We start from the raw sequence: 12,849 nt of genomic DNA on the forward strand, positions 1-12,849 counted from the left end.
TTGGCGGGTTCATAGCACAGTGCGCTAACCCGCTGCACAAACTCTCCCTGCTGGTATCCGGACACGCGCATGTGCACACACACGCATGTGCACACGCACGGGGGTGCGGGATGGTGCAGCGGGCGCAGTACGGCGGTGTATCTGGATGCGCAAAGTTCGCTACGGGGCAGAAGTGATGTGGTGTGTCGCGCGCGAGCGACTCCATTTCATGCATCGCAAGATGTTGAACATGAAAAATCAGGGGACAGTAGTCGACAAATCCCACTGCCTCCCTCGCACGGCTCCGCTCGGGAATTTCCTCCCCCCCCCACCCCGTCGTATCAACCCCTCCGCCAAGCGCATACAGTACAATAAATAACCTCGCTCAAATCAAGAACTGCGTTAAACTTTTACCCGTTACAACTTTGATAGTGCTGGTTGCTGCTGGCCACTTACTGCCTTTTGGCACTTTAGGGGCCCTGTGCTCGGCAACCGTGTTACGAAAAGCAGCACTTGCGGAGAAGGGGGGCAGCCTAGGTCATGTTTTTTTATGAACTAACTCTAATTTAAGTAACAAGTTTGGACTGAGCTGTGCTCCGTGTTTTTGTTACAACCCGAGCAGCAGCGTGTGACCGAGTGCAATGTGGGCTTCAGAATGAATGGCCAAAGTCCAGGGGGTGATTGTATGCCTTGCTCAAGCGAGCCGTGACCCAACGGATCATAATCACAGGGCCTCGTTACCTGTTTTGCTTTGCACAATGCCCAGTTTTTTTTCGGGGTTAGGTCGTGTAAATATAAATGTGTCGTTAAACCAGTCACCACCCCACACAGCCGCTTAGCAAGGTTTGTCACATTTGCAGAACATGCCAATTCGTTACGAGTTCAATGCTGTCGGTTTTCTCTCTCAATACACCGGTGTTCTGTGCTAGTAACGTTGTGTTTACTTGACAAACCTCACTAATTGGCTGTGTCAGATGGTGGCGGGTTTTACGACCGAACCCCAAAACAAACCTTATGGATTTATCTTTTATTTATATTTACTCGAGAAAGGGCAATGAGTAATTATTTGTAGTATCATTCATATAGGGCCCAATTGAACAAACATCTTGAAATTCTTCTCGAAGAAGGTAAGATGGCAGTAGATCCGCATGCCGACAAAAGGCTGCGGATTGAGAACGCCACCGCTGCCGGAGGGTCACGTACGGCAGGCGCCAGCTCTCGCTGCGAAGCTCGGAGGAGGAACCCGCCAATCTGGTTGTGGCGGTGGCGCGGTGGTGGCCTGCACACGACCGCCGCAGTCTCACAAAGAGCCAGGGGCACACTTGCGTTCCCGTCCGGGGTGTGACGGCGCACCCGTCGACGCGTTCGTGCCCAGCTGCGCGCAGTGACCCCCCCCCCCCACATTGTTATTCGTTTTCAGGAGGGTCCTACCAACTTTTTTGCAGTATGGGGGCGATGCTGCTGCTGCTGCGTGTGATCCACATTGAAGAATTAGCGGTGTAATTTTTCAGCATTGGGATGTTTGGCCAATAGCAGTTACACTGTGTGTTTGCTTAGCTATGGCAGGAAACTGGAGAACTCGGAGAAGACCCAAGCGGAACAGAGGGAGAACATACACACTCCGCCACGGCGCTTCTGCCAGGCTAGGTGCATACTGACACACACTCGCACTGCAGAACAGGGGGATAACATACAAAGTCTACACAGAAAGATGTAAGAGTTGGCAATTGAACTCAGGTACTCTTTGCTGTGAGGCACCATTGCTATCGCTGCGCTGCTGCCACAATGCAGTCCTCGCATGGTGAGTGGGGTTGACGCATCACAAACCGACAAGGCGTGCGACGATTTCCCCTTGGGCAAAAAATATAGAAATTCATATTTCGCGATTCAATTAATTCCATCTCGTTTGTATTGTTTGCGTGTTCCGTCACGTTCCGTCTCGTTCCCTCCGCCTGAAGGCGACATCGGCGAAGCTAACAATTTGCACCCCTCGTCTGATAATTAATTGATTCTCAAGCGCGAGGCGTTGGCGCGGCCCTTGGCTGCGAGGGGGAGGGGCGCCGATGCCGGTGCCCAGCATGCGAGGGCCGCGCGGCCCGGCGATTGCCGCTGGTCATGGACCTTCGTGTCCGGGCAGCTTAAACCCGAGCGAGATGGCGAAGTGGGTAGCACACGTGGGGCATCTGCCAGTCACCTCAATTTCCCTTCGACATATTGTTACCTCAAAGTGCACTTAGCCTGGCACAAGCGCTGCGGTGACGTCACCTTCACTTAGTGGCGAATGGCGGGTATTGTCGGAGTGGTGGTGCAGTTGGTTTCACAGTTTGCTAACCTCCGTGACCCTATTTCGATTCCCAGCCACGGATAACATCAGTGTGTAATCTGTGCGTGTGTGAGTGGGTGACGGTAGTGTCACGGTTCGCACACTGCGCTCTGAATCCGGCGACCCGAGTTCGATCTCAATTCCTGACCAACACCAGTGACGATTATTTGAATCAGTCCTGGCCCTTCCCTATATCCCCCTAATAGCCTCTACATACTTGTGGGGCAAGTTCTGTTAGCGAGCACCTGTGAAGGTCGGCACAACACAAGAGGGAGTTGGTGGCCAGCACCACACCCAGCCGTCTTTGTTTCCCTAGTGGCGATGGTTACACACAGCACCAGGTTCTCATTTGAGGCTGAATTGACACACGTTAACACACACTATTATGTGTACAGACATGTACACATACAGGAACCCACTTCCCCACCAGTTCTGTGCTGATGAATGGGTTCTGCTTTTGACTGCACTGAACGATGTCACAATATCCCTCAATTGTGGAACCCAACTCGCTTGCGGTGGCTTGGCCAATTCAAATAGCCATTTTGAACACACGCCCGGACACAGTGGCGCATGTCCGCAATCATCTGGGCCTTTGGAAGCGAGGGTTGGTGGATCACACGTAAGATTTTGCGGTGCCACTGGTTTACCTGTGTGGCCAAGTGGTTTGGTTTTGTTGTTATAGCGTTCTAGTGTGCTGTAGCATGTGTTATGGGTTGCCACACATTTGTGTTATAGGCTTCACAGCGAAACCAGTGGTGCCACACATTCACACGCGCTTTCCTTCATGTTCCAGTTGGAATGGTGTGGGTAAAGTGGCTTCATTCCGAATGTCAAACAAAGATCAAACTTACAACCAACTTCGGCCAATAAGTTGCCTACGAGTAGGCTTTCCTGAATAAATGAATGTTATTTAAAATGTAATGTAGCCCTTGGCGATTTGGTGATGTGCTGGGACACATGTGCAGTATGGAGGTGGATGGAGTGAGCAATCTGGCAGGGAAGCGTCGTTGACGTAGTCGGGGGGGAGGAGGAAGGAGAAAGTTGCAATGGCTGGGACGTAGCGCAGGTTGGAGCAGGAGGCCAGGTCACCGACAGGGGCATTGGAGTGGCACCCAGAGGTCATGTGACCAATGGGAAGGAAGCTCTGAAGCCACATGTCGGTGGTGGCGGTGATGAAACTGTAAGAGCGGTCCTGGAAGGCCGTGTGGACAATGACAAGAGTAAGCCCTTGAGCCAGATGGTGGTGGCGGCGGCGATGATAATGTAACGAGTGAGGTCGGGAGATAACTTCCTTCACAACCGTTTTGGGAATCTAGCAGAAGGAAGGGAGTGATGGCCAGCTGTCACGCTGTCAAGTGCTTTGATACGACAATGTTCCGTGCAACGACCGTTGGCTGGGTTTGAACTACGCGTGGAATTGTGGCAGTGCCGGTACATGACCAACGTCGAGAAATTTCCGCCGGTCTCCCCCGCTTCTCCTCCCCCTCCCGCACACTGTGATGTCGGAGAGGGTTTTGTGCTGAGGTATGAATGGGCATAAAAAGAGCGTGCAGGAGGCATTCAGGTCACCAGAAAAACTCCAACCAACTGCTCTTGTCAAGTGAAATGACATTTCCTTCCATTGTGATTCCGCTTGCACTGAATCGTTTGTGTGTGTTGGCGGGCATGGTGCAGGCCACCCACCCCGTCGTCGGCCGTGCCGTCCTTCATAGGTGCTCTCTAACAGCACATGCCCCTCCAGTCTGTGAAGGCTACACGGGAGGATCTTTGTGTGTGTTGGGGAGCAGTAGTGTCGTGGTTAGCGCGCTGCGCTCCAAACCTGCAGACCCGAGTTCAATTTCCACTCGTGGAAAACACCAGTGACAGTTATCTGAACCGGTCCTGGGCCTCCCCTAGTTGTATTCAGCCTCAAATGAGTACCTGGTACAATGCATAAATAACGCCACAAGGGAGACAAGGCGGCCAGGCGTGGTGCTGGCCACCCACACCATGTGCTGTGTTGGCCTTAATAGGTGCTCGCAAACAGCACTTGCCCCCAACAGTCTCAGTCTACAAGGGATCTTTATCTTTGTGCCGTGTATGTTGCATTTTGGGCCCAGGCTTTTGAAGCCCCCGATTACACCGGCGTTTCTCAACGTTTATTTTTTGCACGTTTACATACACACGGCCCTCGTTGTCAAGCCGTGGCTGGATGAGTGCCGGTGGCCCGCTCCCGTGTGCCTCCGCCACTGCGCGGTGCGCGCACCCGGGAGTTCCACGCGTCACTGTCAGGCAACGCATGCCAGCACGCGTTGACCGCAAATGCACGCTAGCTTGTCATCGCCCAAACAATGACGGCACCCACCCCATGGGCGCTCTGCCCCTCGTTTTAGCAAATGCAGTGCTGGCTCGGCGAGGGGGGCCCCCCGCCCTCGCACCGTTGGGCGATTCGTGAGGACTGCGTCGAGCGTAGGAATCTGCGAGCACGCGGATTGACCGGGCGAGGTCTCGCTAACTGGGCCTTCGCCATTCTGCCGCCAACGCCGATTCTGCGCGTCCGGGTAGTAACCGCTGACTGCCACTGAGTTTGCGGTTCTTACTGAAGTCAGCGGTTCCCAAAGCCTTACAGACTGGCACAGGCTGCGGCATGGATACCGTGCAGGAACATCTGCCTTACTAACACAAATAAGACACAAAACATTGAGCTACGATACATTCGTATCAATTGTGGGTAAAAATGATCAATCTGCCTGGCATCTTATCCGGATGAGAACATGCTCCTAAACCTATACCTGGTGTCAGGAAAGTTAAACAGGTCTAATCTCAAACACAAGACAAAGCTCCCCTATATAGCACCTATGAATGCCACAACAACACACGAGGGGGTGGGTGGCCAGCACAACGCCCGGTGGCCTTTGTCTTCCGAGTGGCAATGTTTACACGCTGTATCAGGTACTCATTTAAGGCTGAGTACACCTAGGGGAGGCTCAACCGGTTCAAATAATCATCACTGCTGTTGGCCATGAGCGGGAATTGAACTAGGGTCGCCGGGTTGGTGGCGCAGCGCACTAATAACTGCACCACCACTTTCCACACACAACCACCGCCATTCGCCACGATGTGGCGGTGACGTCACCACGACGCTTGTGCCAGGCTATGTGCACCTTGAGGCCACGTGAAGCGCACGCACACACGCGCGCACGAGGTTATAAACGTTTTTAGTGTTCGTCGCATGACAATCGCAGCTATATTTTAATGATCAGAGTTGGAATTTTTGCCAAATTAAGTGCAGAACCAAATTTTATATAATTGTTTTTTTTAAGTCAATGGTTTAGACCATCAACCCACTACACTTGCTTAATCATTAACCTGGTCTTAGTCTATGGGGTCTCAATGCGAGTCTACAGGTATCTGTGTAAGTCTGTGGCTCTCTGTGAGTCTACAGGTTCATACGTACGTCTGGTTCCATAAGTAAGTTATTGGTGACCGGGCTAAGACCATCAACTCCCTACACTTGAGACGAAAGTTTAATCAGAAACCCGGTCTACGTAAGTATGTGGCTCTCTCTCTTGGAGTCTACAGGTCTCTATATACGTCTCTGGGGGTCTCTTTGTGAGTCGACGAGTCTCTCTGTGAGTAACTCAACAATTTCTATTGGTGACAGCTGAGAGCACCATCAACTCGCTCGACCTCGGACCCCGGTTGAATTGCAGGCGTTGGCTGAATCCCAGATAGGAGCCCAAGCTATCAGCACCGTTGCCAGCTCAGCGTTTCTCCCGTGTAGGCCACACTTTGTACGTGACCACTGCTACGATTATTTTTACTCTTACCGCGGCTGTAGCGTATAGTTGCTGACTCTTGTCCGAGGTCGGGTGTTTGTTGGTCATGCGGTTGTGGCTGTTTTATTTGGTCAGCGTTGCACTTTGCAGATAATCTCCCCGACACACGGAACACCTCTTGCCGTACGTTCTCCTGCAGTCAACCACGCTCTCTTACATGGCAAGCCGAGGTGGACGCCTCGTGCGGGCTCCACATCCCAATCCCCACGTGATCCAGCAACCCTCTGGTCGCTGCGTTTGTACGAGTGAACTGCTAATACTCCAGAACCAATTCTTGTTCCTCCGTTTTTACGTGGACATTTTGTACTGGACCGTCTCTGCCTGAAGCCATGTTGCAGACGCGGGTGGGTTGACTCTAGGAACTTGAATTGTGAGAAGAGACAAGACGTTGGGAAATGAGTGACAAACAGTTACTCACCAGTGACTCACGGTCTACCCGTACCCGTACCCGGCCGCACCAGGGTCGCAAACGGGTACCCGTACCCGGCCGGGTACGGGTAGCCGGGTATCGGGTAGGGTACGGGTATCGGGTACCCGGTTGCGACCTCTGCTTTGTTGTGACCTGTAAACATATCTATACGCTTGCACACCCAGGAAGTCTCAATACTTTTTTTGCAGGTGGGTCCTGCCAAGTTTTTGCGGTAGGGGGCGACAGTTGCCGCTGAACCGTTTTCCAGTCGAGTAACTTGCAGGGTCATGTTTCTAACATTTTAGTTTATAACATTTGTTAATAGACTCTGCCAAATTTGGACCGTGATGCTGGCACGTGACGGCAATGCTCTTCTTCGGAAGACGCCGCCGGATCTGTGCCGCCCGCTGTAAGGGAACCCAGACCGTGCGCAGTGCTCTGCACAGGTAACACGCGCTGCGTTTATTAATCGGGGCGGCCTGCCGGATTGCAACTGCAACGAGCGGTGAAGGCACTGCTGCAGGACCGTGCCATCCTCACAGAGGATACGCGTGCAGCGTACTAGGTAGCGTAGCGAATCGCGTAGCATAGCGGGTTACGAATCGGGTTTTGAATTGGGTAGCGGTTTAATCTAGGTATGTTGAACTTCTTTCGCGCCGTACGTAGCCAACTGTGGGAATGGTGCGCGGAGGCGCCGGTCACTACCCATTGGGCTCTCATGACGTGCGTGTTGAGCAGAGGTCGCAAACGGGTTTTGATTCCTTACCCGTACCCGGCCGCACCAGAGTCGCAAATGGGTACCCTACCCGATACCCGGCCGGGTACGGGTAGCCGGGTATCGTGTAGGGTACGGGTATCGGGTACCCGATTGCGACCTCTGGGATGAAGCCATGTTGCAGGCGCGGGTGGGTTGATTCTAGGAACTTGAATTGTGAGAAGAGACAAGACGTTGGGAAATGAGTGACAAACGGTTACTCACCAGTGACTCACGGCCTTCTCACTCATTGGTTGGGATAAGTCACGTGCGGCTACCCGTACCCGGCCGCACCAGGGTCGCAAACCCCGGCTGGGTACGGGTAGCCGGGTATCGGGTACCCGATTGTGACCTCTGGTGTTGAGTTGTGAGCGTTTGTTTTACGTGATGTGCAAAGTGCATGCAAGTTCTATGCTAATGTTGCCTCCAGGCCAATCGAACAAACGAGCAGAAAACCTCCCAGACAGGTGAATCGAGACGGACGATGGAAAGGAAACGGACGAAAGGAGACGGATCGGACTTGAGAAACTATACAAACAAGAGGGCGCAAACAAGACTAAATGTCATTGATTCTGGAATCACAGAATATTTGTCCATTTTCTGTGGGGGGGTTGGGGGGGGGGGTTGTGCTGGGTGTGGTGGAGAGTTGCTGCCCATGGTTGTCAAGTGATGAGTGGCCAATGTTTACCGTGCACAGCTGCCCGGGGGCTCACGGTGGCTCCTGCGTCAGCCACTCTACCCCCCCACTCACCCCCACCCCCTCCACACGAACACCCCCCTAGCGAAGCGCCAATCATGTCAACCTTCATAGGTCGGGCAGGGGGGGGTTAGGGCAAAGGTCTCCCGTATAGCCTTAACAGACTGTTGGGGAAAGTGCTGTGAGCGAGCACCTATGAGATGGGTGGCCAACACTACGCCCGACCGCCTTTGTCTCCCCAGTAGCGATGTTTATATACTGGCAACTCGGGTCACTGGGTTCAGAGAGTAACGCTCTAACCGCTGTGCCACCGCTCCCCACTGACCCAGCCAATGATGAAGTGCTCATGTTGTTGTTGGAGGGTGTGTTGATGGGTAGCTACTGTGTGTCGGTAGGTACGTGTGTATGTGTGTGTGTTGGTCTTTGTGGGTAGGTGCTTGCGAACAGTACTTCCCCCAAACAGTCTGTTAAAGGCCATATGGGAGATCTTTGTCTTCGTAAGTATTGCGTACCGCGTGTATTTTATCAGTTTGTTACGTTGTCCACTGCGGTGGCCTCTCGTACGTTCCCACCCGGCCAGCCACACGTACACATCCAGCTGACAGGTGACCGTGTGTGGCGCGCAGGTGTCCGGCTTGGGCCTCGTGATCGTGGGGGCGCTGGCGCAGGCCAAGGTGGGGGCCTTCGGGAAGCTGTCGGACAACGCCACCACAGGGGCCCCCGTCCTCCTCATCGTCGTCGGCTCCATCATCCTCGTCGTCGCCTTCTTCGGCTGCTTCGGCTCCATCAAGGAGAACCGCTGCATGCTGGGAACGGTGCGTCGCAGGGCGTTCTGCCGTGCAGGGCAGGGTGCTCCCATGCAGGGTGCTCCACGCAGGGTGCACCATGCAGGATGCTCCCTGCAGGATACTCCGTGCTTAGTGCTCTGTGCAGCGTAAGAATGGACTTGAATCGCCACTAAACGTAAGTCATCGCACTGCAAGGTCTTGACATTCCCCCCCCCCCCCACTGCTCTCCCTGCGTGCCACAGTTCACGGCGCTGCTGGTGATCATCTTGCTAGTGGAGATCGCTGCCGGCATCGCCGCCTTTGTCTTCAAGGACAAGGTGAGGGGATGGGACGTTAGTTGAGTTCGCTTTGATTGTGTTCAACCCAGGTGAGAACCCAAGCGAGACCAGGGTAGAGTCTCATCTGCCATAGTGGCCTTGGGGGCGTGCGCGTGATCCCAACCCGAGTGATTTTGTGGCATCATTTTTCGAAGTTTGAAAATTTGGACGGCGAGAGGCCGGCAGCACGCAACGGCCCGCTCTTGCGAATGATGTCGCAAGCGAAGCGGGAGAGTGCATGGTGTTAACTCGGTTTTTCGCACGAACACGCGCCGCGGTAATGACCGTGGTCCGCCCGCCAGATTCTCGAACTGCGAACCTCCACAGTGAGCAGCAAACGCGCCGGTGCCGTGTCATCACCGCTCGCCCCGTCCTCTCTCCGCAGATCAAAGGCTACTTCTCCAAGGACCTCACGGACCTATACAACAAATACCCCAGCAGTGCCAGCGATGCCAAGGTCATCGACGACATGCAGCAGAAGGCAAGCGGGCCACGGCCACTCTCGCTACGACCGCCCCCCTCGGGGCCCACACGGCGCCGGGCTCTGTGGGTCCTTGGCAGCCTGGATTTGGACCCCCCCCACCACCCCCCTCCCCTCCACCGATCACGGTCACCCCCACCCCATCCCACTTTCAGGGCCAATGTTTTACTTATTTACTTACCATGTTCTACTTATTCATCCACGAGAGCCACATGGAGGCACGAGGTTCTTTTTCATGACCCTGCCTGCTGCATTGGGTTTTTATTTGTAAGATGTGTTCAGCCGATTAACGATGATGAGTTGCGTTTTGTATTCAAGTGGAAAGAGGAAACCCGAGCACCTGGAGGAGAAAAGCCACGCCTTGTGCGAGAGGGCAGCAACGGCTTTATCCCCGTACAGATGGAAACAGATGGAGATTAGTCCACACTTTGCTTTACCGCCTTTTCCTGGGCGAGCCAGGGTACGGCTCCTCAACGCCCACCCACGGGAAAGGAGTTTCGCAACACCTTGTGCGGTGGTTCACCGACCCTCGCTGCTGCCTCCACAGTGCTGGGTTACAGGCAGCCACGCGCAGCGTAGCCAGCACGAGTGAGTCGAGAGACACAGCCTCCACACAGGGAGGCCTTAATCCAGCTGTCGACTTACACAGCGCTACACGTTGTCGTTGTTGCTGTGATTCTCATCGCCTTGGCGATTATCCTGGATGGCGCACGGTGAGGCGTGTTTGATGGAGATGTCCTCTATCACGCCGGGAGTGGCGTCCCAGGGACGCTCTGCATCTCCCAGTGGCAGCTGTCCCTGTGCGGTACAAGGTTACTCGGCACCTCATGTGCGAGCGGGCGTTAATTATGATGATAAGCACATTTATTTGACCAGCACCAGTTTTATGTCACGAAGCCAAAGCCTGTCGTGATGCCCGAGTGTAGAGCGTTGTCAGTAGGGGCGATGATAGCTGCTGATGCTGCCGCTGCCGCCGCTGCTGCTGCATAATCCCATTTGAGTGATTCGCGGTGTACTTAATCGAATTTGGCAAAGTTGGACCGTGAGGCCGGCACACAACGGCAGACTCGTTTTGAATGATGTCGCGGGATCTTTACCATCCGCTGTCAAGCATACGGTCACATGGTGTTTTAAAGTTAATACCACCACCGTGGGTAATAACCAGGGAGACCTCTCAGGTTCGAACCGCGAATCCGCGCAATGGGCGGCGGTGCTGCTGCCGCCGCTGGGCCCAGATTTGGTGCCAATTGAGAGGCGACGGTGTGTTCCTGTGTCCGCGCGTGCAGCTCAAATGCTGCGGCGCTTCAAACTACACGGAGTGGCTGAATTACAACGTCTGGAATCAAGATCCGGTTAACCATGGCAACACTCCGGACTCCTGCTGCGTAAACGTAACAACTGGCTGTGGCAAGGGCGAGGCAGCCAAACTGGTGCAGGACGTACATAAAATCTACACAGACGTAAGTAGACACGGGGTGGCGTGAGGAGACACTGGGTGGAGTAAGGAAACTGGGTGCTGTTGGGGAGACACGGGGTGCGGTGACGAGACATGGAGTGCGGTTGTCTTCCCCAGGCCTGTGTGCCGAAGCTCGAAACTGAGCTGAAGGAAAGCCTCGTGTTGATCGGAGCCGTCGTTCTTGGCATCGGTCTGGCCCAGGTAAGAGGGCCACCCTACACACGCTGACCTCCACACGCTGTCCTCTATGCGGTAGTCAGTCAGGAGGCTCTAAGTGTGAAATTAACACTTTTTTTGTTTTACTTTTAGCTGGAGGCTAAAATTCAGACTGAAGGTTGCACAGAGATGCAGGAAAAACAGTGAGGCTCATGGGTAATGGGCAGGGGAAATAAGGTGGCAGGGGCGGGGCCATAGCACCCACCCCAAAACTCCCTGCATCACATTTCGTGACCGAAGGGTGAATTGCTAAACATTACAAGAGACGAGGGCCAGTCTTGAGTCACCGTGACGACCTGGCGACTCACTGTGGCCACCTCCACCCCCGCCTCACTGGCCGTGTGTGTGCACTGCCATTCTTGCGTTGCAGATAATCGGTGTCATCTTGGCCTGCTGCCTCATGAAGGGGATCAAGGACACGTACGAGACCTTCTAGCCCACACGCCGCCACGGCCCCCGACGCCTGTCGCCCACCCCCCCTACCCTCCCCCTGTCCTCATGTCCCAAACACGATACCAAATCCCACACTATCAACCTCCTTCACTATTAGTCCATCTGGAGTTTGCCACCCTCCTACCCTGCTTCCCCTGAGAGAGCAGTGCAAGCGTTGCACTCCGCTCTGCGTTTGAGTCGTCTGTGAACACCCCCCCCCCTGCAGGGCCAGCGTTACTTATCCCATTGGTCCCCGTGGCCACAGCTCAATTCGGTTCTGCCAGAGGTGGCACATCTTGCTTGTTGCGATCGCTGCGTTGTTGTTTGCTTCTGCTGCTGTTGTGTACGGCTTCGTGAATAGCAACTTAATACCGCTCACTGTGAATGTCCAATAATAATAGCGACGGATTGTGCGTTAACTTGCTTGTCAAACAGCGTGAGTGCATACTGTGCTTTATTGACGGTGTAGAGATGTTGGCACAGCTCAAGGGTTGCTGTCTCAAGGTGCGACCGTGGCCGCGGGTTGAGGGAGCAGGGGGGAGACATCACGGGGATATCAGACGGAGGCGGGGAGGATTGTGAGAGAGCGGGGCAGGGGTTTTGTGAGAGCGACCGGGCCATGGCCTCGCACTGTAAACACCAGCAGTGAGAAGCGAGCGAGATGTTCCATCGGTGTCATCGGGATTGGAGATTTGGATCAGGCTCGGCTATGCATTTTATGGCTTGGACCAATTTGGTTCGGGTTGGGCCCCCCCGATTCGCTGATGCCATCATAGAAACGGCTCTAGAGTTCGTCTCTCATTGGCTAGTATGCTTTCTCCCTGACCCCCCTAACCCCGCCCCCAACAGATTGCACTTACCCTTCCTGTTGCCAGGTGTGGCTGTACACAATTGCTTTTCGCTGCACGCATATTCACAGCCCCTCCATAGTGATGGCCAACCATGGCCCTCTCCTGGCCACGGCGGATCTAAACCCACAAACTCTACAGCTCCCTCCCCATCTTCCTTCCAGCTGCTTCCCCACCTCTCTACCCCCTTATACGACTTAACAAAACATTCCAGCCTGTATAAGTAGACAAAATAACATAACCTCTTGTTTAGTAATATTTTCTCGTATAATTTGAATGTAATTGTACTTTCTATGCTTGCGTAGACTCTAGTGTCATTGCTTAAAACTAT

At 54.1% G+C, this 12,849-nt stretch overlaps 1 protein-coding gene across 2 annotated transcripts in view; it reads left to right on the plus strand.

The window, feature by feature from the left end:
• LOC144943517 (CD63 antigen-like) overlaps window positions 1-12,709 on the plus strand; it is a 28,369-nt gene extending 15,660 nt beyond the window's left edge. For both annotated transcript variants that reach the window (XM_078871037.1, XM_078871038.1), the window contains exons 3-8: window positions 8,607-8,795; window positions 9,011-9,085; window positions 9,471-9,566; window positions 10,853-11,026; window positions 11,140-11,223; window positions 11,609-12,709. In XM_078871037.1, the coding sequence (XP_078727163.1) occupies window positions 8,607-8,795; window positions 9,011-9,085; window positions 9,471-9,566; window positions 10,853-11,026; window positions 11,140-11,223; window positions 11,609-11,674 (684 nt within the window). In that variant the 3' untranslated portion in view covers window positions 11,675-12,709. The remainder of the gene's footprint in view (window positions 1-8,606; window positions 8,796-9,010; window positions 9,086-9,470; window positions 9,567-10,852; window positions 11,027-11,139; window positions 11,224-11,608) is intronic.
• The last annotated feature ends 140 nt before the right edge of the window (window positions 12,710-12,849 follow it).

Source organism: Lampetra fluviatilis, chromosome 31, assembly GCF_964198595.1.
Source record: "Lampetra fluviatilis chromosome 31, kcLamFluv1.1, whole genome shotgun sequence".
NCBI lineage: Eukaryota > Metazoa > Chordata > Hyperoartia > Petromyzontiformes > Petromyzontidae > Lampetra > Lampetra fluviatilis.